Source organism: Dromiciops gliroides, chromosome 5 (genome assembly GCF_019393635.1).
Source record: "Dromiciops gliroides isolate mDroGli1 chromosome 5, mDroGli1.pri, whole genome shotgun sequence".
In the NCBI taxonomy this organism is placed as follows: domain Eukaryota; kingdom Metazoa; phylum Chordata; class Mammalia; order Microbiotheria; family Microbiotheriidae; genus Dromiciops; species Dromiciops gliroides.
The window spans coordinates 81,324,224-81,350,384 of NC_057865.1; the positions used below are offsets into that span (position 1 = coordinate 81,324,224).

At 38.6% G+C, this 26,161-nt stretch overlaps 1 protein-coding gene across 1 annotated transcript in view; it reads left to right on the plus strand.

Annotated features, from left to right (window-relative positions):
- DIP2C (disco interacting protein 2 homolog C) overlaps positions 1 to 26,161 on the plus strand; it is a 604,567-nt gene that overhangs the window by 363,176 nt on the left and 215,230 nt on the right. Inside the window, 3 exon segments of the mRNA XM_043967134.1 lie at positions 12,915 to 12,989; positions 12,991 to 13,042; positions 16,251 to 16,460. Of these exon segments, the coding sequence (XP_043823069.1) occupies positions 12,915 to 12,989; positions 12,991 to 13,042; positions 16,251 to 16,460 (337 nt within the window).

Sequence of the window (26,161 nt, forward strand, 5' to 3'; positions counted from 1 at the left end):
TTCAAACACAGACTCTCTAAGGTCATGAAGTAGAAATATCAGTTGTACTGTGCATGAATATTTTTTATGTCTGCCCACCCTTTGTTCTTTTGTTCCTCCATCCCCCAAGTCTCTCCCTCCCTCTCTCTCTCTCCCTCCCTCCCTCTCTCTTCTTCCCTCCCTCCCTCCCTCCCTCTCTCTCTCTCTCTCACACACATACACACACACACACACAAGCACACACTCACACCTTTTTCATAACACCACACAGCTATCAATGTCAGAAGGCAGAGCACGCCCTGATGTTGAACTACTTTTAAAGAAGCCTTTTGTGCAGAGTTACTGCTACATTTGTTTTTCTCTGTGGTTGCTTTCCTCACCTGGTTTTTAATTTGTTTTGGGGGCTCCTCACAATTCATGAGGAGGTCATGATTATCTTATCCTTTTGGTTACACTGTCCTTTTCTGATAATGGTCTCCCCTTTATCAATGAAGATGATGGGATTACTCCACCAACTATGTGTTTTAAGTGGCTTCCTTTCTGTTTTTAGTAACTGTGGTATATGTGAACCACCCACAGTTCCTAACAGCCACTCCCATTTGTAAGCAGCAGGAAGTATCTATGAGCCAACTGGCCAGTGAAAGGTACAGTCTGTGAACATGAAAGAGAGGGAAGCCAAGTAACTCACATGGAAATGGAACCTTTGACTTGCCTTTGGTAGCATGGCGTTCTAACTCACTGAGTTAACCTTTTCCAACAAAGAAAGTTGAAAACTCTTTGCCATGCTACCTGAATTAATGAATCCTTTAAAATCTGTGCTTTTTAAAAAAAATGTGCTCTTGTTATGTTTCTCCATTAGTTCCTTGCCTGAATTATAATATTTAATTTCCTTAATATTTCTTGATCCTATGTTAAAGTTATACTCTGAAATTGTGGGTTCCTAAGTCTATGCCATTGAAGCAGATGCCTTGACTGGTCCTACAGACTTTGAAAGGCCTTAACAGTGGACCCTGTGGAAGACAGTCTACATGTTTGTTGTCCAAATGGTCAAGTTTAGAGAGTCCCATCACCAGGCTAACCACAAAGAGGTGAATATTCTGACCATAGAAGCTTGGAATGAGCACTTGTTCTCTAAGTTATAAAGAAACTGTCACCATCATTGGGGAAACCAGATTACACATGACAATTTTAAAGATATTTGATGTATACAAGTAATATTTACTGATAAAACAGTCCCTTTGTTTATGTATTAGACTTTTTCCCTCCCATTTCTCAATATCTTGTGGCTTCCAAGCAGACCAAATTGAGATCATTTATTCCAAACACAGTTTATAACCTGACAGAAACTGGCACTTTTCTGTCTTTTCTTATGCAGTCTAGAATACTTTGGGGTGCTATATCTTCTTCGATTCTCTTAAATAGTAGAAAAATGACTATCCCTTTTCTCTTAAGTCCAACAGGAAGACAGTCTTTTGCATCAGTTTTGAGAGGATATATTTGGTTTCTCTCCTGTTCCCTGTTTTTAGTTTTAAGACTGCAATTTTCTTGTATTTCAGCCCTCACTGCTATTCATACTACATGGCACATTAGGCATATCAGCAGATCTCATTAATGTTATATATGCCCTGTGAAAGATTTTTTAAAATATATTTTAGATAACTTCTGTATTCATACACAAAAGGAATGGGTTTCTAGTTTTTATTATTACCCACTTATAGCTTCTCTTGTGCATGGCTTGTTTTAAAAGTATACACAGAACACTTATAATGAAGTTTTTTTGTGAGGCATTTAATCAAGCGCTTTAATTAATTTCAAATTTTGTAACAGCAACTCACTTGCTTTCATTCATTAATTTTGTGAAAGTACCTGCCTCTATAGATTGTGTGGCATGATTTCTTAGTTTTCAACATTTGTTTTTATAAATTTCTAGTTTCAAAATTTTCTCCCTCCCTCCCCCCCCAAGACAGCAAGTAATGTGAAATGGGTTATATATGTACAATAACATTACACATATTTCTGCATTAGTCATGTTATAAGAGAAGAATCAGAGCAAAAAGGAAAAACCTCCCAAAAGAAAAACAACAGCACCAAAAACAAAAGAAATAGTATGGTTCAATCTGCATTCATATTCCACAGTTCTTTCTTTTTTTCTGGATTTGGAGAGCCTTTTCCATCATGAGTCCTTTGGAACTATCTTGTACCATTGTATTGCTGAGAAGAATCAAGTCTATCACAGTTGATCAACACATAATGTTGATGATACTGTGTACAATGTTCTCCTGGTTCTGCTCATCTCACTCATCATCAGTTCATGCAAGTCCTTCCAGGTTTCCCTGAAATCTTCCTGTTCATCATTTCTTACAGCACAATAGAATTCCATTACATTCACATACCACAACTTGTTCAGTGTGGCATGATTTCTTTATAGCAATAGAAGGGTTTTTTTGCAATCTGTTCTGATGTTTATAAGATAATTTGGTCTGTGGTTCACCCTAAGTAATAAGGACCATCAGTAGAACTATGAAGTAGGAAAAATCTGTATTTGGCACCAACTCACCCTAACCCTTCTCCAAGTTTTCAATACCATAGAGAGAGCTGCTTCATACAATGGAAAACTCTGGATTTGACATCAAAAGACTTGGGACTCAAATGTTTGACACTAGTGAAGTGACTTTTCTCCAAGTCTCAATTTCCTTATGTTTAAATTGAGGATAATGATGTTTATACTACTTACATTATAGGGATGTTGTAAAGAAAGGGCTTTGTCAATTTTTTGACAATTTTGGGTTAGAATTGCCAGGTGTAGTTTCAAGGAAATTAGGATCACCCCTATGATGCAATCAATAGACACATCAATATAGAACTTCAATGGAGAGTGTCAGACTTTTAAAATGTAATTGATTTGAAAGAATTTGTATGGAAGGAAACCTATAGATAGTGCCTCAAGATTCTTAGATTGAGGCAATGTTCCCAAATGAGCCTGTCTTGTATTATTGTGACCATGACTAAAATTGTACATAATCCATGACTCCTCAGTCTGTTTATTGAAGAGAGGGAGGAGAGAGAGAGAGAGAAAAAGGAGGGGGGGAGGGAGGAAGAAAGAGAGGAAGAAAGATAAGAAAAATAAGGAGGTTGGACTTAAGTCATTATCCCTGGAGGCCTTTTTCAGATCTGAATCTGTGATCCCATCATCCTGTGACCTTAAACATCAATATTTACCTTGGCCCTTCTCTGGCAAATGAATATTCTTTCAAGTGTCAACAATACCTTCTTTCCTTTTTTTTCTTTATAAGTGACAGGATATATCATTTGAGGTGGCATAGTTGTATATAAATTAATTGGGGAAAAGTAAGATAAATTTCTTGACATATAATAAACCTTACATCTTTTTTTTTTAGCCTTATGTCTTTTTACATCTTTAGAAAAAACACTTTTAACATGTGATATGTCCTCCTTTGGTTATAGTCCTTTGCTTTATATGATTTGTTACTGAGTTCCAAAGAGTATTATATGTATTCTTTAATTCTTTTTCACAAAACCAAAATCCTTTGGATATTAAGTGTACCTTTGGACAGACCATTTTCCCGATGAAGCCTACATTAGAAGCCTCTAGGTTTTTACTGCAATTTAAATAAATCAAGGTCACAGTCCATTGAAGCATGCTCATCTCTATTTCTTGGATAATTTTTTTTTTTTGCAGGGCAGTTGGGGTTAAGTGACTTGCCCAAGGTCACACCGTTGGTTAAGTGTCAAGTGTCTGAGGCTGGGTTTGAACTGAGGTACTCCTGAATCCAGGGCTGGTGCTTTATCCACTGCGCCACCTAGCTGCCCTAAATTTTTAAATTTAAGTTCAAATTTGAGTTCAAATCTGAACTCAGACACTTACTAGTTGTGTGACCCTGGGAAAGCCACTTAACCCTGTTTGTCTTAGTGTCTTCATCTGTAAAATGAATTGGAGAAAGAAATGGCAAACCACTCCAGTATCTTTCCCAAGAAAACCCCACATTGAGTTATAAAGAGTCAGACACAACTAAAAAGCAATTGAACAACAACAACACCAAGCACAATCTGATTTCATCTGGTCAAGGTCAGATAGTGAGTCAGACTCCTGTCAATAGAAGCTACCATCCATGACCATTGCATCTGTAAAATGAAACTATATAAAAATCATTACTTCTTCTGAGTAATGCAGACAAGGTAATGGTCCTAGAACAGTGAACCCACCCTCCCCCATGTTTGATCTATGCATATAACTGTGTTTTTGCGCAAATAACATCTCAGAGCTCAAAGAAAATCTTGAACTATCATAGAAGGAATCTGAGCTGATTGGCTTAGAAGTAAACACTCGGAAAAACAAAGTGCCTATACATTGGTTTTTGGCAATAGAGTACATATAGATGGGTTGGAGATTAAGGAGGCATATGAGTAGTATGTTTACCTTACACAACTTCTTTAGCAAGAAAAGAGTATGAATGAAGAATGAGCTAGCCTAAGTCATTCTCCATTACATTCACCCTAGTTACTAATGATGTGACCATGGGGCACAAATGTTCAAATCCGGACACACCCAATGTAAAGAACAGAAATCCATTGTCACCTAGTGAAAAGTGCAATGGATTAAGTTTTTCCTGTGATTGCTTGACAAATGAAGAACTCTTTTGAGGTCAGGAAGAGTTAATGGACTTGAGGATATTCACTACATGAAGAGTTACTAGCTGGCTCATGTACCCAAGCTGCATGGGTAGCTAGCTGATGATAGCCTGGGTAGCCACGCATAGCCTGGATCCCCCAGATTCAAAAAAAGACCAGTAGCAATCCCACAACTCCAGAATTAGCCAGTGTTTCAACAATTTAAACAAAAAGGGAACTTCAGTAAGAAAATGGCCAGTCGGGTGTTTGGGCAACCTATACACTATAGTAGATGTGAATGAATTCTAATGAATGCTAACATCTTAACATCCCTGGGATATTAATGAAACGTAGACTCTATTGCAGAAGGACCTTTGTTTCAGACCTCCTGGTGTGGGGATTACTTCTACTAACAGAAATCCCATCCTGTTTGTGACAATGAAATCTGGGGAATGGCTTGAAATACACAAAAGTTAAATCACTTTCCCTAAGTCATACAGCTAGTAATTTGAAGTTAGATCTCCCAGACTCCAAGCTGAGAAGTCTTACCTACTATTCCAAGCTTCTTCCCTGAGTCTTACCATTTTCAGAAAGGACACCTGGAAAATGTAAGGCCTTGACCCAGGGGACTACAGCCCTTACATGAGAATGTCACCACAGGTGAGCCACAAAGGCAGTCACAACTCAGTCTGTGAGACCTGCCTTAAGATCAAGGAAGCTCTGCCTCCCCTGAATTTCATCTTAGTTTTTGTCTTCATTTTATACTAAAATTAAGAGGAACTCCCTCAGTTATACATGGAGATCATTTTTTCCTCTCAATTCCTCTTTAGTTACTAATAGGAAACCAGAGTGGTACTTATTGGCCATTTCACACATGGACAACTTTTTCAAGAATATATAGGATAGGGGCAGCTAGGTGGCGCAGTGGATAGAGCACTGGCCCTGGATTCAGGAGTACCTGAGTTCAAATCTGGCCTCAGACACTTAACACTTAACTAGTTGTGTGACCCTGGGCAAGTCACTTAACCCCAATTGCCTCACTTAAAAAAAAAAAGAATATATAGGATACAGAGCTTGAAGGGGTTTTAAGGATTATCTAATCAAACCCCTTTGTTTTACAGTTGAAGAAACTAAGGCCCAGAATGAGAAAAGACCTAATAATGCCTTAGGTCATTCAAGTAGTAAGTAGCTTAGCTGGAGTTCCAATATAGATTTTCTAACTCCAAATCTCAGGTCTTTCTTGATCATCTTTCCTCTATACTTCCAGGCAATATGACCTTGGGCAAATTATTTTACTTCTCTGGGGCTCAGTTCCTGGTCTTTAAAATGTTAGGGTTGTACTCAATGTTCTCTAAGGTTCTGACTCAGGAATCCTGTATGATCTGTGGCTGTGGCAACTTTGGATAATAGCCAGCTTTGGAGTAAAACATGGAAGTAGGAGAAATATTGTTTGAAAAACTTAAGGATGTTTGGAAGATTATTAAGAATAGGACAGGAGTTCCAAAGGGCATATTATAGTAAGCTAGGAAATGTATGAACTGGATTGGAGATGGACAGGGGAGGAGCAGGCCTGATTAGAATAGGGATGGATCCATAGGCAGGCATAGAGCCAAGGCAGAGTATCCTTGTATAATCAAAGGGGAGCATTCTTATTGGCTCTTCCTCTGCCCACACTCAATACCTATAGATACACATATACACATGCACACACACACACATATGTGTACATGTCTATATATTCTCTTATCTAACACTTCTAAATTCATATTCAGCAGAATTGTGAATATTATTTCATTGTATTTTTAATCAAAATTATGTAGTCATCACTTGGAAAACAAAGAACTAAATGAAAACAAAGCAGAAGTTGGAAAAAACAAAACCATGTGTTTACTTGTGGTAGGGAATATGAATCATTTTATAAGCAATGGATTTGGATTCCAGTGGTATATCATGAGAGGTGCCAAATTTATAATTCTGGACATTGCAGTCCATCGGTTAAGCAAGTCAAAGTTTTTTGAAAGTGTTAAATGAATCTGAATCTTAACTGTTGGCTTTTAGTAAAACACAGGGCAGTGAACTTGGCATTTGTATTGATCATATGTCCTTGGAACTAGACTAGAGACAGACATCTAGGTGTCTACATGACTAGATTTGATGGAATGGCACTGGATTAGGACATAGCTCTGGCTAACATCTGTCTTGAAAGGTTTCCAATTCTGTCCCAAACATTCCACTACATGTCTACACATGGGATGGGGAAAGAAAAGATTGATGCTAGCTCTTTCCCTACCCAAGAAGAACGGTCACACGTGCTTTTCTTTTTTGTGGATGTCTGAGGCAGTGTGGCATAGCGAATTGTGTACTAGGTTGCCTTAAGCAAGACCTGGGTTCAAGTTTTGATGCTGACAGTAATAGTTTGATTCTGGGAAAGTCATTTAACTTCTGTGTTTTGAGGCCACTGTTCACAATTTACCTACTATTTCATAGATGTTTTGAGATCTCCCACTGGAGTTCCTCATACTTATGAAATCACAGATCATGAAGAGCAATATTAAACAGAAGCTTCTCAGTGATTATTCCCAACCATAAACCTATCAATTTACTCTAAAACTCTGTTAAAACATGTGAATCTACCTTAGTACTTGAATAATGGAATCACTAATATCAACATTATTTATACTTCATGACTCGGTAGTTTAACCAATGTGGGCCCTCTCTGCAATAATGTAGACTGCAACCCCTTTGCAATTTAGTAGACAATCTTCAAGAATCACTGTAGTCTGGCTAATATGGACATGTTTTGCATAACTTCACATGTAAAAGTGATACATCACTTGCCTTCTTAAGGAGGAGAGAATTTGGAACCCCAAATTCTAAAAAAAATGTAAAATTTTTTGATGTCATTGAGAAATATTTAATAAAAATACATATTTTAAAATTTTTTAAAAAAAGAATCACTGCAGTCAAAAATTTCATGGCCCTTTTAGGGCTGACCTGATAATGACCATCTCTTTTTTTGTTTGGTTTTTTTGTTTTTTGGTGAGGCAATAGGGGTTAAGTGACTTGGCCAGGGTCACACAGCTACTAAGCGTCAAGTGTCTGAGGCTGGATTTGAACTCAGGTACTCCTGAATCCAGGGCCAGTGCTCTATCCACTGCGCCACATAGCCGCCCCCATGACCATCTCTTAACAAATGTAATATGTTCCTTTGGCCACTGACATCACTGGACACTTATTCAAAGATTTTCCTGCTCCACATGGGAACCCACTAACACTGTCATTCTGTGGCCATCATCTTTGAAAACCAAAGGCCAGAGGCATAGCATAGGCTCTCCAGATCAATATTTTATTGCATTTTATTAATGTTTTTGCCATTGCATCACTTAAAAGAAAATTTCTTGCTATACTTTTGGTCGTAAATTGGACTACCAATTGCATCTACCAATTGTAGAAATTGAAAGTACAATGATTTCACTACTTCAACACAAGCCATCTAAATGTCCCTTTCCCCACTTCCCCAATCCCAAAATGATCACAAGCAAAAGGTTTGTTTTCAGAGTCTTTAGCAAGTCTGATTTGATTTTGGGATTCTGTAGCATGAGTCAGAGGCAACAGTGAACAAAATAAGTGGCTGAGTGTTTGTGGTTGCTCACATGAGTATGGGATGTGTTATATTGCTTTTGCTGCCAGTAACACATGACTAGGTCAGGGTAGAGGCAGTACACACAGCACACAGAACTCAGCGGAAGGAAGGAAGGAAGGAAGTTAGTTCAATGTAATTATGATATTTATGTTTAACCTTCTTGTTTTGTTTGTTTTGGGTTTTTTTGTAGGGCAATGAGGGTTAAGTGACTTGCCCAGGGTCACACAGGTAGTAAGTGTCAAGTGTCTGAGGCTGGATTTGAACTCAGGTGCTCCTGAATCCAAGGCCAGTGCTTTATCCACTGTGCCACCTAGCCTCCCCTAACCTTCTTATCAACACCATTATCGCATACATCAATTAAAAGACTGATACACTGGGTAAAAGGACAGGCCTCTGAATCAGTTCGCTTCAAACTGGGCCAGGTATAATTTGTCTTTATAAGATATCAAAACATAAAAAGACTAAATTGTAGGGGCAATCCTCTATAATCTATGAGGAGTGTTCTATATTCAAATGGATATTTCTTTCTGTTGGCATGTGTTCTTGGAACAAAAAAAGAGACAGAGAAACTACATAAAACATGAAGTAAATATTTCAATTGTCATGAAGTTGATACAAATAAGACTCAAGTTTTTGTTCTGTTACAGTTATGGGTTTCCCATTCCCACAGACCTTGCCCTTTCCTATGACCCTTTTTGCTCCTGGCCAGAGGTACCACAATTTCACCCTGGGGAAAATGTTCTCAAGATTTCCAACTTAAAAAAAAACACTCACAAGAAAATCTAAATGACTTTCCTGCCCCCCTCAGTCAGGGACCAGCTGGTTGACCACATTCTCTCCAGTGTAAATGCTTGAATATACCCAGTTCTCAGGAACTTCATGAAAAATGATTTGTGAAACGAAGGAAAACAATATATAAGGGCACTTTGTGTAACTTTTTACAGAGTTAGGGTGTTTGGACAAATACCAAAGTGTTGAGCCTTTTTTGAGTCTTTTTTTTGAACCTTGAACAAGGAACTTTTTCAGTAACCAGAGAGAATTTTCTTGTAAGGAAGCATGTCAACTCAGCATTGTTTGGTCTTTCATTTCCCTTTCTCCTTTTCTCTCTCTCTCCTTTCCCGTTGTTCTTCTCCCCTTTTTTCTCCCTTACTCTCTCCTTTCCTTATTCCTCCTCTGTCTCTTCCCTCCTTACTCTCTCTCCTCCTTTCCTTTATCTTCTGGATTCATTATCTTTATTTTGTGGCATGGCAATACCTCACAATCTCATTAGATCAGCAAGCTGTAGCTGTGATATAATTCTACCATCTTTTAATCATGGAGGCCAGGGGAAGAGTGGTAGGGAATTGGGGATGAGTAGTTAATGCTAAAGAAGCTGGAACAGGTCAGTGTATGAACATTGATTAAAATCTGTCTCCAAAGTCTACCCCTAAATTGAAAAAATTAGGGCTAAAAATATCTGAAACGCATGGACATAATGAAAGTCAGCATGTAACCTACGCAATTACATCTTTTGCTTCAAGTGACAATTGCAACATACATACAAATGAAACACAGTAAGGACTTCAGCCCTTAGGTTCATGCTTCAGGCCTCCAATTATTTTAAGTAATTTTTCCCTGGCAAAGCATGATAAAATGTAGATTTGAAGGTTTTTTTCCCCCTCTTTGTCAGGAATCTAGTAGTATTCTCACTTTTTAATAACAGTTCACAGATTAATTTTCTCTAAGCACTTGTCATTAATTCATCATTAATCTGCATTAACAAGATAATTACCAAGGCTACCCTAATAATTTCAGGTTCTAGATTCATAATGCTTTTACCTGGCTTTCATTAGAAAGAAAATATGTTTAGAAATACTGTATTCCACAAGGAGGTTGGAAGATAGCCTATCTTTTTTTTTTAATTCAAAAAGCACAATCTCTTTTCCTTTGAAAAATCTATATAAAGTACAACTTGCTTTAGCATGATTATTTTCCTAAATAAAAAGACATACAAAGAATTTATTTTACATTAATCATGGACATGTTGCAAAACGTTTTCTTTCCCTTTTATTTCCTTAAAATAAAAAAAGTTCAGTTATGTAGGGCTATGGTTAGTTACTGTGCTGACGTTCTCTATCTAGCATTGGGGCTTGTTGGAAGGGTAGTATTAACTATTTAACCTGTAATGGTGTACTTTAACTCTTATCTAGCACGTCATATTCTCATTACTTTGGGGGGTACCAAGGGTATCTCTGCTGGTACTGTCTAATTTGCTTACCTGCTGAATTAGCAGTTTGCTTGTGCTATAACCTTTACTGTAGGTGCTATTTAGGGGTAGGCTTCAAGTGCTGGGGTGGTGATTTCAGTTAAAACAATAAAAAATTGTATTTTTTAAAAAAAGAAGAAGAAAGGAAATTTGTAAAAAAGAAAGCTAATCTTACTCCTCACTGAGGAAGCTCCTGTAAGGATAGAGGGATCAAATTGGGCACCATTTGTCAAAATCTCTTACTCAGCAAGATTGTACAAGATAACACACTGCTTCGGGCGTAGTTCACATGGAAATGTTTTTGTCATTGAATTTATTGAGTAGCTTCTCTTGAATAGTCTTATGCTAGGAATTGCCAAGGCCAGTCCTTCTGCCCCAGAATATCTCTCATGCCCATTCCTTTCTTTCTCTTTCCATTCCTGCCACTGTAGTTCAGGTTCTAATCACTTTTTATTGCTTCTTTTGTCTTTGTGCCTTAAGTCTCTTTCCTTTCTACTTCACCTTTTATAAATTACCTAAATTAATCTAATACACATACATGGATACATTACCCTTCTGCTATAAATCCTTCAATGTCCCTCTTAGTCTGGTGAATACAATATAGGATATTCACTTTAGTGTCCAAGGCCCTCCCTGTCAGGGCTCCAAACTCCCTTTTCAAACCACATTTTATGGTGCTTCCTTTTGGACATTTTATGCTACAGGTAATGTGTGCCCAGACTACCTATTATCATGTTTAACCACTCTGCACTATTTTGCCCTTGTGACTTTGTGTAGTTTGTTCCTTGTGCCCATTCTGGGAAGAATGTCAAGAAGCTGAGTACCTCACTCCAACTCCTGCCCATTGACATCCTTCAAAAAATAATTCAGGTTCTACTTCCTCTATGAAGGATCTACCCAGCCAGATATCATCTTTTCCTCTTTTGAGTTTCATAGGCCATTGACCTCTACTATATACTTAATCATTTTTGAGCCTGTATTTTAATTATTTGTCTCTTATCCTCTTATTATACTATAAGCTTGTTAAGAATAGGGATTGTGGGGGCAGCTAGGTGGCACAGTAAATAAAGCACGGGCCTTGAATTCAGGAGTACCTGAGTTCAAATCTGGCCTCAAACACTTGACACTTACTAGCTGTATGACCCTGGGCAAGTCACTTAACCCCCATTGCCCTGCCCCCCCCCCAAAAAAAAAGAATAGGGATTTTATTTTATCTTACTGCTTCTCCACCCTATCCCACTTTGGACCTGGGACTTTATATCGTGCTGTCTCTATTGATACCTTTCTCACTCTATCATGTATTGTAGCTATGTATTATAAGAAGTTTGGTAATAGACTCTAAGCTTTATGAGGGTAGGGACCATGTCTTTTTAAAACTGTTTCTCTTGCACTTAATAATAATTATCTAATTGAATGAAATTGGAGATTATTGAAGGCTAAAAATAATTTATTCCATGTACGAAGGGCATTAAGGAAGAACTAATGTTCACTTACCCAAAGACAGTTGTCCCCAGAGAAATGTGTGGTTTTTTTGGTTTTTTGTTTGTTTGTTTGTTTTTTGCGCAGGCAATGAGGGTTAAGTAACTTGCCCAGGATCACACAGCTAGTAAGTGTCAAGTGTCTGCAGGCCGATTTGAAACTCAGGTCCTTCTGAACCAGGGCCAGTGCTTTGTCCACTGTGCCACCTAGCTGCCCCTCCCCAGAGAAATGTAATGGAAAACTCACAGGGGTGAAGGGGAGAGAATAAGAATTTATATAGCACCTAATTATATTCCAGATATTGTGTTAAATGCTTTATAAATATAATTTCACTTGATCCTCACCAGACCCTGTGAGGTAGGTGTTATTATTCTTTCCATTTTAGAGTTGAGAAGACTGAGGTAGTCAGAGGTTAAAGTGATATGGCCCAAGGTCACACAGCTGTTCTGTGTCTCAAGTCCAGATTTGGATTTATATCTTCCTAACTAGAGAACCAGAGTTCTACCCTATGTATGACCTTCCTGTCTGTCATAATGTTTGTGAAATTGGTGCACAGGTCTAGAAAAATGAGTTCCATGGGGAGAATTTAAGAGGAAGATTTATTTATCCAAATAAAGGCAATATTGAGCAATTTACAAATATAATCATCTTTTGATGAGTAATAATGGTTCAAAATACCTGGGTAAATTAAATCTCTAGATGAATCAAGAACTAAACATTTTGTCTACTTTTTAATGGAACTTCCATTGAGTAGCAAAAAGTGACTGAAGTAAACTTTGCTCTTCTTTTTCTTTCCCCACCCTTCTTTGGTGCAGGACTAAATATGGCAAAGAAAGCAGCCAAGGGTCCATGAAAAAAGGGGGCAAAGCCAGGAGCATAGGCTCCATAGAAACCACTACGCTACATAATAAAATAATCAAATATCTTATATTATTCCAGATGTGGCATACAGAAGCTGTCCAAGCGGCCCTGGCTAAACACAAAGAAAGGAAAATGGCTGTGCCAATGCCTTCCAAAACGCCGTTCTCTGGTTGTGCAGACCTCAATGGATGCCTACACACCTCCAGGTAAGTGAATGCACTCATCCATTGTCTTTCTTTCTCAAGAGAATAGGTGTGGCCAGTCAGAGATATGGTGAAAAAAACAATCGATTTTGGGTTCCTCACACAGGATTTCTTTTGTTTTCCAAATTGTTGGTGCTATAATTTTGAATTTTACAATATTTATCAAGAACACAGTACATGTTATAACTGGGCTCAAAAGCTCACTTGAAACTCACCTCCTGGTAGAATGACCAGTCTTTACATCCTTTTTAAAAGCCTTTATTCCACTGAAGGGAACAAATGTTTAAGAAGCACTCATTTTGTGCCTAGCACTGTGCTAAGTGCTTTTCACGGTATCAATCTCATTTGATCTATTAGAACAGAAGATCTTTGAAGGTTGTTTTTGTCTTTATATCAACAGTGCTTAATGTAGTATCTGGAATATCTTAAGTGCTTAATAATTACTTTTTTGTTTTGAATGGATTGAATGAAGCCACCAAATATGTGACTTGGATAGACTTCCAAACCTGCTTGATGAATTGTTATCTTTTTTTTTTTAATACAGAATTTTTTTTCACTTCATGCCTCTCCCCCCTCCTAAGTACCCAAGTAATTGCCTTAACTCTAGCTTGTGGAGGCTGACCTGTTTTGCATATGTACAAAGGTATACAGGGTGTCCCCCCCCCACCTTTTTTTTTCTCCATGGAAAATTATAAGGAACTACAAGAATAGTGAAACAGCAGCATTACATGGAAATGGGTGAGTTTTGAGCTCTCCTCTTGCAATTTATAATTTAGCACCTAGAATTGTATGGAGAAAAGTGACATAGGACTCACTCAAACCAACACTGTGTTCATATTTATAACTTTAGTTGTCCTCATTCTATCTCCACGTATCTGAACTTATACGACCTAAAAAGTAAGGCTACATCAAATTTACAGTGCCACCTCCATGTAATTTATGGTTTATATGGGAGCCTCCAAATGGTCCTTTCTTTTAAGGACATGATTTTCGTTATTTCTCTTTGTCTTTATAGCAAACATTTTGCCTATTTATAAACATATTGTTCTAGCATATGGCAAAGTGTAGTTAATATGCTTAATTTTATAACAAATTTATTTCCCATGTTTTTTCCCAATTTATAATGCAAAGTAAACTTATCATTATTGTTGTTTTTAAGTGTTAGATTACAAAAGTATCTTGCAGGGATAAAACAGATTTAAGCTGGAAAAAAATGGGAAATAGTTAAAAGGCTAAGCAAGCTTTGGAGACATGGGCCTTTTCTACAAACATTTTTGTAGGAAAACATAAACTGCATCAAAATGTAAGAAACAATATGTAGTTAATCTACTTTTGACTATCTCTGTATTTATATAATCATTTACATACTTATATATACATTTCATAAAGAAATGTATCACATGTGCATATGTACATGCACATGCACAAGCACATAAACACTGATAAATCATCCTGACAAAAGGTAAAATCCTTGTATTTTTTAGCTATCTTTGAGAGTGTGCAGGCTCATTGGGTGGGAGTCTTATTTTGGCTGTAACATTTGCATTTGATTATTTGCATAGCATTTCCATGCTCTCTGCATGAATAATTTTGCAAATTGTCATCCATCCAATCCAATCCAAACCAACAAGCATTTCTTCTCGTCATGTGGCAGTCACGCAGGAGTCATGGTGTTGATTTCACATGGGATGGCTTTGAAAAACCTTACATGTCATGATCACCATCATGCTTATCCAAAAATTTTATTGAGTGCTCTCTTTTGTGTTCAGTACTGCTCTGAGCATTTTATAACCACATCTGCTAAGGCATAATCCAGCCTCCATTTGTTTGCATTATTTTCTTTCCTGGGATATCGATGACCTTTACAACTTTGCTCATTACAGAATAAACCTAACATGTGAGACTCTGCTTGGAATAAATGGCTTCTGTACCACTGTCTCCTTTTCTGGGTATTATCCACCCAGTGCTGTTATTGCTCAGCTTACTCTGAATAACCATTTGTCTCCTTGGGGAAGGATTCCTTTAACTCTGTCTTAGGTCAGCTTGGCACATAAAAATAATTTACAGGGGCTATAATTTATGTTGTGCTTTGTTTTTGTGTTTTTGCTTTTGTTTTTTAGTGGACAACTCCCAAGATACATGAATATTATAATCATAATTAACAATTAATAATGCTGATTTAAAAAAATAACTTACAATAAAAGTCATAGAAACACTATTGCTTATAGCTGGATCACATCTGTGTGTACATTGACTAAGCAGTACATAGTTTTCCATAAATTTTTTCAGCTCCTTATTCCCCAAGTAACTCGATATATAAAAGGGTGCTGAATTGAAGGGAAATGTTGACATCTTGACATTCCTACCAGATGGGGCAAGATGTCTGTCATTTTTATTTGTGGTTCTATAGGAGACACAAACTAGGGATTGCTAATTTATAGTTTAAAAAGTGGTAGACCTTCATGGTCCTGCGTTGTGCCTGTCTTCTGGAGACCTATATGTTAACTTAAATCTGATACTGGGTTAAGTAGAAACCTTTAGTATAAACTACCCGAGTGTTTGGATTTCTTGCTGGACTGGAAGAGTTAGCATCAACTGGTTGGTCAAGAACTGGTTACTAGAATACCTTAGAAGTACAAAGCATGGTACTAAGAGGTGTGATAATGTTAGGAGAGATTGTTTCATTCTTTGTATTTTCATCCCCAGTAACTAGCACAATGCCTGACCTAGAGTCAGTACTTAATGTTTTGTTGTTTTGTTTGGTTTTGTTTTGTTTTTTACTGAATGAGTAAAGAGATAGGGAGAGTACACTGGAATGCCTCTGTAATACCATTTCTTTATGTGGAAGTATATAGAGGAAAGGTGGATTTTCTAGGAAGAGTTTGTTATTGATGGTACCAAGAGGTAGGTGCTTTCGAGTCATGTCAACCAAGCATTTGTGAAGCTCTTACTATGGTCCAAGCACTACGTTAAGCACTGGGGATTCAAAGAAAAAGGCCCCCTCACAGTCTAATAGGGGAAAATGTGAAAATGACTACACACAGGACAAAATTGTAAGCCATCTCGGAGGTAAGAAATCGATATTAACTTTCATTTATCAGGGAAAGAGCCTCGGCCACAGAAAAGAGTTTGGATATGGTTCTCTCGTCCATGAAAAATATCTGGTCCTTGTCACTTTACTCACTCTCCCTTTGTCTATTTCCACATGTAGATACTTCTTCTGGTTCAGAGGATGAAGGCTCCGTACAGGGCGACTCCCAGGGAACCCCCACCTCCAGCCAAGGCAGCATCAACATGGAACACTGGATCAGCCAAGCGATCCATGGCTCAACAACCTCCACCACGTCCTCCTCTTCCACACAAAGTGGAGGCAGTGGGGCCGCGCACAGGCTGGCTGATGTCATGGCCCAGACGCACATAGGTAAGGAGGGGCCAGGGGATCCTTCGAGTTTTCCCATAGCTCCTGTGATCCAAGGGCTTGATGGGTCTGTCTCCTCTTTATTTTCTTCCTCTCATCTCTGGCTCTAATTTTTACATATCTCCACTGTCTGTACCACAGAGAAAAGTTGAGGATCCTGTCCGTCATGACTCAGGCCCCAGTGGTGTGGGAAGTTAAAGGCATAGACCTTCTTTCAGCTGTCTCTGGAATTCTTGCCCCTACCACCCAGAGATACCCTCTAGATCTAAAATTTGAGCATCTTTTTTAAAAAAAATCATTAAAAGGAAAAAAAAAAAAAGCCTCATCCAGTAAGAGGACAACTATTTTTTATCATTTTCCACTTTTTTATATTTATGAAACTTTCTTCAACATGAAACTTTAACCCTGTTAGGAAATATAAGGAAGTAGAGCTGTTTATGTCTGAGGTGTGTTTCACTGAAAAAGAAGCCTTACGTTCTATGTCAGGCAGCTTTTTGTTTTATAAACATAACTCCATTTATATATAATGAGTTTTGGCTTCCAGGACACTTTTTTATACAATGGCCCTATAAGGTAGGGGGGTGTAAATATCATTTCCCCTATTTTTAGTTGGCAAGTCAGAATTTGAACCCAGATGTTTCATGGCTTCAATTCTAGTGGTATTTACACAGCTCTGGGTATAATAGTTGAGAATGTTTTATTCATATAAAGTATAAATATATATAATATAAACTCCACAATTCATATTATGTGTAAATATAGCCTAAAATTTATAATATAATATAAATTCTGTGCCTTGTATTATATTATTTTATATTTATATATTAATAACATTTATATTATATATAAATTAGCATAATTATAAATTCACAGGAATCCCTCTAATATTACTGCTTTAAAAGTTTTAGGAGATTTTGCCCTGCACCCCTCAGCTTCTCTGACTTTGTTCACAGACTTCTCTTGAGTGGATTTTCTCTTGTTCTTTACTAGTCCCTCCCCCCTTCCTCACCTTTATCAACCAAAGTGACTTTTCCTTCTCTTATAATACATTCCTTGAACTTCTTTGTACTTGCCATATTTTCTCATGCATCATAATTATTTGTACACATCTCCTATAGTGCCCAGCATCATGGGATGATTAGATCTGTGGTTAAACAGACTTGATTCAAATCTTGGCTTTGCCACTTAATACCTGTGTGACCTCAGAGAAAGTCACTTAACCTCTCTCTGTTATTTCATCTGTAAAATGAGGGGGCTCAGCTAGAGCATTTTTACATTCCCTCCCAACTCTAAATCTCTCATCCTGTGACCTGTTCAACCACTCTCCCAGAGACATTGCAAGAACAAAATGAGAAAATAGTTGTGAAAACTCTTTGGAAACGTTTAATGACTCTATACAATTGTGTGTGTGTGTGTGTGTGTGTGTGTGAGGCAATTGGGGTTAAGTGACTTACCCAGGGTCACACAGCTAGTAAGTATCAAGGGTCTAAAGCCAGATTTGAACTCAGGTCCTCCTGAATCCAGGGCCGGTGCCTCTATCCACTGCACCACCTAGCTGCCCGACTCTATACAATTTTAAGGTATTTGTAATACCAAAATTAAATTTATAGATCAGATTTCAGAACATGAGTTGTGTGAAGTGAACTCTAGTTAATGTTTGACAATCACATTAGCCTGATAGTTGAACTCGAAGACATAAATGAAGGAGAATGAAATAGCTGTAGTTCCTAGATTGGATCCCTCTACAGTCTCCCATGTCTGTCAGCATGTTTTCATCCATCACCTGAACTATTAGATAAGTAATTTTCTTCCTCCTCTACCTTGAAAGCATTTTGTATTCTACTTCAAATTTGTTTTTAAGGAAGTGCTCAGAACCTCACTGAGAGAAACAATTTGTGAACAGATTAATCATTGCATTTCCGTTACCCTTTAGTGCCTTCACATCTTGGAATGTTGGAGGAAATTATAGTGTGGAGAATTAAATTTATCCAAAACTATGAAAGGTTGCATTACTCATATACGTCAAGTCTCAATTGTGGCCTAAATATAGCTTTGGAGTGTGTGACATTTTCAGTAATTTTTAATCTTGGCACAGTAATAATGTCCCTAGATATCTGTGAGTTTTCTGTAAATAGGGTAGAATTTTTAGAAAGAAAGCAAAAGGGAAAATGATGCAACTCAATGAGGAAAGGGGAATGGAAATAATTTTTTTTTCTTGAAACAGGATAAAAACCAGTCAGGAAAATGGCACCATTTGGCCTTATCTTAAGTGTTACTAGTAGGCCAGCTAATAAGAAGATACAGAGTGTTATATTTTTGGAAGTAATTCAGAGAAAAGCTCAGTACGACATCTATTCACTAATTTTAGGCATTATTGCAATGAGGAAAAATTATTGATATCATAAATAGAGTTGGGTGAGGAAAAGTCTGAGGTGGACAGTGGGAGAAAGCTGATGGTTAATAGAATGCGGAAGACCACAGAGAGTGTCATCGTCATGGAAGGAACACATCTAAGCATCTTGGACTTTCAGAATCCTCTCCCAGTTGCCTGATTATTTATATTTGCAATAGAAATTACATCTCAATGGTCAAACCTTATCAGACTCGTTTAGACTAGATTGCAAATACCTGGTCTGAAGCCGTCACATTTCACTATCTCCTCAGCTTCTTTTTCTTGGTGGGGCTGGTCTGAGGTGTGTGCTCACATACCTAGGAGCCTTGACAGTTATATCTCTATATATTGCCAGTGTTTCTTATGCATTAGTAAAATAAGTTCTGTAAATAAACACTTTCCCTAAGTGTTCAGCCATGTGGATTCAGTTGGCATGTAATAGCAATTCATGCTCAGGGTTGAAAAAAGATGGGGCCACACATCACAATAGCTGCCCAGATCACCATCTGAAGCATTATGAAGCCTTCATCCAGGAGAGATCAAAGTGACTGCCGGTCACCATCCAAGAGCTTGTACTGAGTCCCACGTGCATGTCACCTCATGGCAGGGAGTGGACAAAAAGAATTTCCCATAATCAGGACATGGAAGAATTTATCTTCTGAGATTGATATCACCAACATCGATGTACCCACAGAGGGCTACAAGACAAGAAAAAACATTTGCCACATGTCCAGAGGGTGAAAGGTGATTATATCCTACTTATGTGAGTCACTGCATTTTTATGATAGAGAATAGGGTGAGTAACCAGGAAGTTCCCTGCCCCGCAAATAACAGACCAGGCTGAAACCTGGTCAATAGTGGCTGCTTCTCTTTAAGGAGATTCCTGGAATCCAGCAACTACAAATCTGTTTCAGCTCATTGGATCATATCCTGGAAGGCTAGTGAAGAAGCAGGTGTTTACCTGTGTGCAGAGATCATGGGACCATATGGGACCATAGGATCATAGAGTAAAAGCTGGAAGAGACCTCAGAGCTGGAGTGCTTTTTGTTTTGTTTTGTTTGTTTGATGGACCCCTTCTTTGGTGAAGCCTATGGAACCTCCTCTCAGAATCACATGTTTAAATGCATAAAATAAAATACAGAGGATGACAAAGGAAATCAAAGGTTATTGACCATAAAGATGTGGGTTTTTTCCCCCCACCCAAATTTATAGAAGCCCTGAAATCTGTCCATAAAGCCCAGATTAAGAACTCTTGCCTTAGATGCCATCCAGAGCAACCTTTTCACTTTACAGGTGTGGAACCTGAGGCTGTGAGAGATTAAATGACTTGCCTAGAGTCACATGCGCAATAAGTTCCTGAGGCAGAATTTAAACTTAGATCTTCCTGACTCCAATCCCAATGTTCCATTTACTGAACCACCTAGCTGCCTCAGAACTATTTTTTAAAATACCTGTGGTGATAACCAATCAATCAATAAAAATTTATTAAGTCCCCATTTACTGTATACTAGGCACTGTGCTAAGCCCTGCCCATACAAAAAGAAGCAAAAGATAGTTTCTGCCCTCAAGGAGTTCACCACCTAATGGCTTTTCATAAGGCCAAATTAAATTACTTCACTGAAGTCCTACAGTGCGTTATCATGAACTAAGGGTGATCCTGGCTTCCACAAGGCAATGTCAGCAGAGTGTGTGCTGGAGTAGGTCTTACAAAACAATAAATGTTTTAAGTATGGACTATATATCTGTTGTCCGATGTCTAACCTTGCTAATTCCAGGTCAGCCCACTAGCATGGTGCCTGTAGAGTGATTACTTTTTAGGGATGGCGTAACAACGATCCCCCAGGGAACATTTGCTGGTTTGTTGGGGTCTTTCATTGCATTGGCTAGGAAGGAGCTATATTACTGAAACAGGATCAGTGAAATATTCAGGAATCACAAGGACCCATAAAAGACATCTGTATCAAACATGCGATGGACGGACCTTGGCACTTCTGACACCCCTCAGAATGTTTTCCAACTCCTACAGGAGTGAAAGCACACAAAATCTCACCATCAGAGATGGTACTGAAGAGTAACAGCAATCCAGGAATAGTAGCACATGCCTGTGGTCCCAGTTACCAGGGTAGTTGAGACTGATCTATCTCTTGGGCCGTCAGATCACCCGAAGAAGGGAAATCCAGTTCAGGTTCGAAATGAGTGGGTCAAAACTTCTGCACCAGTCAGAATGAGACTAGGAGTGTGAATACTCTTTGTACTTGTGTCTTGAGTGAAGCAAAGAAAGGCAGCAAGCAGTAGAAGCATTTTAGACAGTAGAAAAAGGAAAATAAGAGAAAAAAATGACTACTCAACTAGCAAATGTAGAAGGAGGTCAGGCCTTGTTCAGGCAGTCTGCTGCTTCTCTTTAGGAACTGGAATGAAATGAAACACTCACAATCTATCTGACAGTTTATAAAAGGAAGCCTACTTTCCCATAGAGTAGTAACGTTTCATGGTAGGTGGTGAGCTAACCTTGGAGCCAGGACCTGAGTTCAAAATCCCATATCTGACAAATTTGGGCTCTATGACCCTTGGCAAATTGTGTAACTCTCATTGCTGTATATAGCTCTTAAGCATGGAGTATGTCATCCCCAATGATAAGGAAGTTCCTCACTGGGAGCTTCTTCTCCCTGTGAAATCACAGGTTTGATTTCTTTCCCCTATATAGTCATGAAAATGACACTCAACAAGGACACGGAATTTATTAAGTTGACTACAGCTTCCCTGGGTTTCTGTTAGCCATGCTGGCAATCTAGTCTAGCTTGAGGGAAAACAACTCCTTCCTTTTAGTGGGCAAGTTTGTACTTTGGCCTCTAGGAAACTAAGTAACCTGCCCAAGGCTTAGTCTCTTGATAAAGTCTAGTTTCAAGGACTCTTTTAATACTTTTGAAGGAAGGGGCAGCTAGGTGGCACAGTGGATAGAGAGCACTGGCCCTGGAGTCAGGAGGACCTGAGTTCAAATCCAGTCTCAGACACTTGACACTTACTAGCCGTGTGACCTTGGGCAAGTCACTTAACCCCAATTGCCTCACCAAAAACAAAACAAAACAAAAAAAGGTAGATTCAATACTTTTAAAGGAAAAACTACCCTAGTCTGTAAGGCAGATACTGCTTCTACTATGGGCATATTTCTGGAGGTAGAAATAAGTATGAAATAAAATAGAAAATAAAAAGTCAGTTATTTAGAATGGAATATTGCTTTTTGGCATAAATTCTGGCTGGTTAAGTGATTTGGTCAGGATCACAGAACCAGTATATGTCATATATGCCACTTATACTCCCAGTCTTCCTGGCTGCAAATGAATGATTGGAAGTCACTCTTAACTGTAGGGTTAGAGTGAAGATCTGAAGACATTCCCCTAAGACTAAATTTGCTTCCATCAAAAGTCTTTGGGAGCCTCCTCATTAGCAATATATTCAAAGAAATATTTGTAATTTCTTGAGCTATTTTAGCCCTTCATTGATGTTAATGCTGTTCACAGTGTTTGGGGTGTGTATCAACAAACAAACCCTCTTCAATTTTGTAGCCTCTGTGTTCCCACTAGAAAGATGAGAAATCAAAAAGGTGAACGTGTGCAAGGCAGACCGCGAAGGCAAAGTACATTCCTCCTCGTTGCATAATTAAGCGAGAACCCAGCAATTGCACATTTTTATTCTAGTTTCTGCTTTACCAGCACATTTATTAAAAGTGCTTGAATGGCTCCAGTTGTGATAGTTAAACCATCTAATTCATTAATGTGTAACCATCGTAAGTGTTGGGGATTCTTTGGTATCTTTCTATTAATACTTCTAAACACATATAAACATTTTTCAAAATGCCAAATATGTACATGTTGAGGATGGGCAAACAATATGTGTAGAGATATTTAAATAATTCCTTTGCCCTCTCAGTGTGAGGACCAAACTTCTGTCCAGGAATTCCCTTTGGCAGGAGCCTCTGAGGCTTGGGGCTTCCTTGACAGAAAAAAACCTTCATTGTTAAGAAACAAAGGCCATTGGGAAAGCATGTTAGAGAAATGAGCAAAGAAGGGTGAACTCAGAAGACAAGGAATTCTTTTGGCAAATTGAAGGTCTTCCTTATGGCCTCTTGGCATCACCTTCAGCAGCAGCAGGGCTAGCATTTATATAACACCTACTATGTGCTGGCACCATGTTAAGCACTTTCCCAAATTTAACTCATTTGATCCTCACAATGACCCTGTGAGGTGGGTGCTATTATCATTCCCATTTTACAGAGGAGGAAACTGAGGCAGAGAGAGGATATGTGTCTTACCCCAGGTCCTATGTTAATTAGCGCCTGAGTTTTCATAGACTCAGATCTTCCTGACTCCATAATTCAAGCCAAAAGAAATTACTCTTTGTAGGCCTTGGTAAATGACCAGGAGAATGTTAGATTCTGGTTTTCTCTCCTGGCATGCTCTTGTCAGGATGTCTGAGAGAAAACTGGAGAATGCACACAAATAGCACACAGTCTGACTCTGAAGTCCACAAGGTCAAAATGACCCAAGCAAGCTGAGTGATGTCAGCATCAGGCCACCCTAGCAACAGGCTGCCACCTCAGCCACAAATGTTGTTCGAATCTATCCTCGGATCATACTAACTAATTAGTAATAAACCTGAGTCTGAGGAGACACATAGGCACTGACATTGGGATAAATATCACTTTCTTTCCCTGTGTATGCTGAGGGACCACTAACAATCTTAAAAAGCATGGAACAGCCTCATTTTAAAATTGTATAAACTTGAGGAGCTGAGCAGGAAGCAGCCTATTTTAGTAGGGTCTGATCATTTTCAAAGTAGACTTGAATACTGACCTGATATTTAAGAACTCAGAGTTTATGTAAATCAAGGTTTCCAAGGAAATAAATTAATTATTCTAAGGGAAGTTTGCCTTGAAAAGTGCCTTGACCTTGACAGAGAAAATTAGAATGTCTTCCTTGCCCTAAAGAAGACCGAATGAAGTATGGTATTGATACAACCACCTTGTGCATATACTGGGTTGGCTGAGTTCAGGGGCAATAAATAGGCCTCCTTGGAGGTGGGGTGTGTGTGTGTGTGTGTGTGTGTGTGTGTGTGTGTGTGTGTGTGTGTGTATATGTACACATTATCTCTTTCTGCTTGCTAATGATAGAAAAATAGCAATTAGATGTTCATCATAGGTTCACAGATATAGAGCTGGCAAGGACCTCAAAGACTACTCCACATCCCTCATTTTGAAGATGAAAAAAAACCTAAGGCTTAGGGAAGCGATTTTCTCAGAATCGAAGACATAGGACGCATTAGAGGGTAGGATTTGAACCTCAGTTATCTGAATCTGGAGCTGCGGCAGTTTCCACTGTACCGTGTTGCAGATAATTGGTCACACTTAGTCATTTACATCTTAGTATGAATGAATTTAGGAAATCCCTTCTCTGGAGTAAAGCTTCTTAAACTGTGGGTCGTGACCCCATATGGGGTCACATAACTGAATGTGATGGTCATGAAAAATTTGGAAAAACAATAAAAGTTTATGTATACCTATTTCATATATTTATATATGTGGGATCATGTAAAAATTTCCGCATTGAAAAGGGATCACAGGGGGCAGCTAGGTGGCCCAGTGGATAGAGCACTGGCCCTGGATTCAGGAGGACCTGAGTTCAAATCCGGCCTCAGACACTTAACACTTACTAGCTGTGTGACCCTAGGCAAGTCACTTAACCCCCATTGCCTCACCAAAAAAAAAAAAGAAAAGGGATCACAAGTGGAAAAAGTTTAAGAAATCCTGCTCTAAAGCCCTTGTTCCCTGCGGGTTGGGATCAGCCTCAAAGGAAGAAGAAAAGGCAGGCTGGTGTCATGAAAATTTTTCTGCTTATAACTGAAACCAGATTCATTTGTTCTTAGACAGAAACTTTATTAAATGTCTCATAAACAGTACAGATTGTAGAGTTGTGCTGCCACTGTAATGTAGAATCTCTGTTCTTCAGGAATTTCACGATAATAGTTAATTACAGCCTTTCATAGAAGAAATGGGGTGGCTACAGAAATCTGCAAGACCACTGTCTAAAGTACAAGAGGTTGGTTCTAACAGCTACCCAGAGATTTATCTGTCCTTCTGCATAACATCTTCAAAGAAAAACAAGGGTTCAAAATTGGAATTGCTAGATCTTCTCAGGTAGCCCTACATCTCTAAGATTATTGGATGAAGGAAATATAGAGAAGTAGGAGAAGTACTGAATGTAGAGCCAGGCCCTTGGGTTCAAACACAGTCTGTTATCTGTTATTGTTCTAGCCTTCAGCTTTAGTTTCCTCATCTGTAAAGTGAAGGCACTGAATCTGATGATTCCTAAAGTCCTTCAGGCTCTAAGTCCTGGAGCTTTATTCAAAAGTTGGAGAAATGTCCTCCTTTTCCCCCAATATCTCTTTGGCCTATTAGCTATTCATATGCGAATAGATAAGGCAGCAGATCATTTCTGCCATTATCTAAGATACCTTAGAAGTCATCTAGCTTAACACTCTAGCTTTATCAGTGAGAGCCCAGAAAGGGGAGTGATCACACAGGGAGAATGTGACAGAACCAAGACCAGAACCAAATCCTCTGGATTGACTTCGAGTTGCAGTGTTCACCAAAAGATTGAAGCAAGCATCTCTAGTAAGGAGAAAAATGAAAAGAAAAATACCATGTTCTTCTATGCTTTGGCAGGGGGGAGTCTAGATGTACACATGCACATTAGCTCTGCACTGGATACTTTTCTGCCTTCTGCCTTGCTTTCCAAACTGGAGCAAACAAACATTCCATGTGTCTGGAATAGAACTAGAGAGGCCGTGTAGAAGCCCCAAATGGAGATCATCCCTAGAGAAATTTTTACTTGACCCCAGGTATATAAATATATGAAAAAGGTATACATAAACTTTTGTTGTTGCCAAATTTTTCATGACCATCACATGCAGTACATGGCACATTTTCAAAAATTGACCATGTATTAGGGCACAAAAACATCATAGTCAAATGTAGAAAGGCAGAAATAGTAAATGCATCCTTCTCAGATTATGATGCAATAAAAATTACATGTAAGATTCCAGAGTGATTTTTGACAGCTCCCTAACCCATCCCCATAGCTCAGCCAAGCAGTAGTACATATCAGGCTGCAGGGGGCACTCCTCATCCCATTCAAAAGCGACAGGGGCCACAGACCGGACCATTACATCCTGCCCTCCCACCAGATAGACATCCTTGGACCAGCACCTGTGTGTGTGTGTGTGTGCCAGGCCACTTGTGGGGAGGGCTGCTGATGGT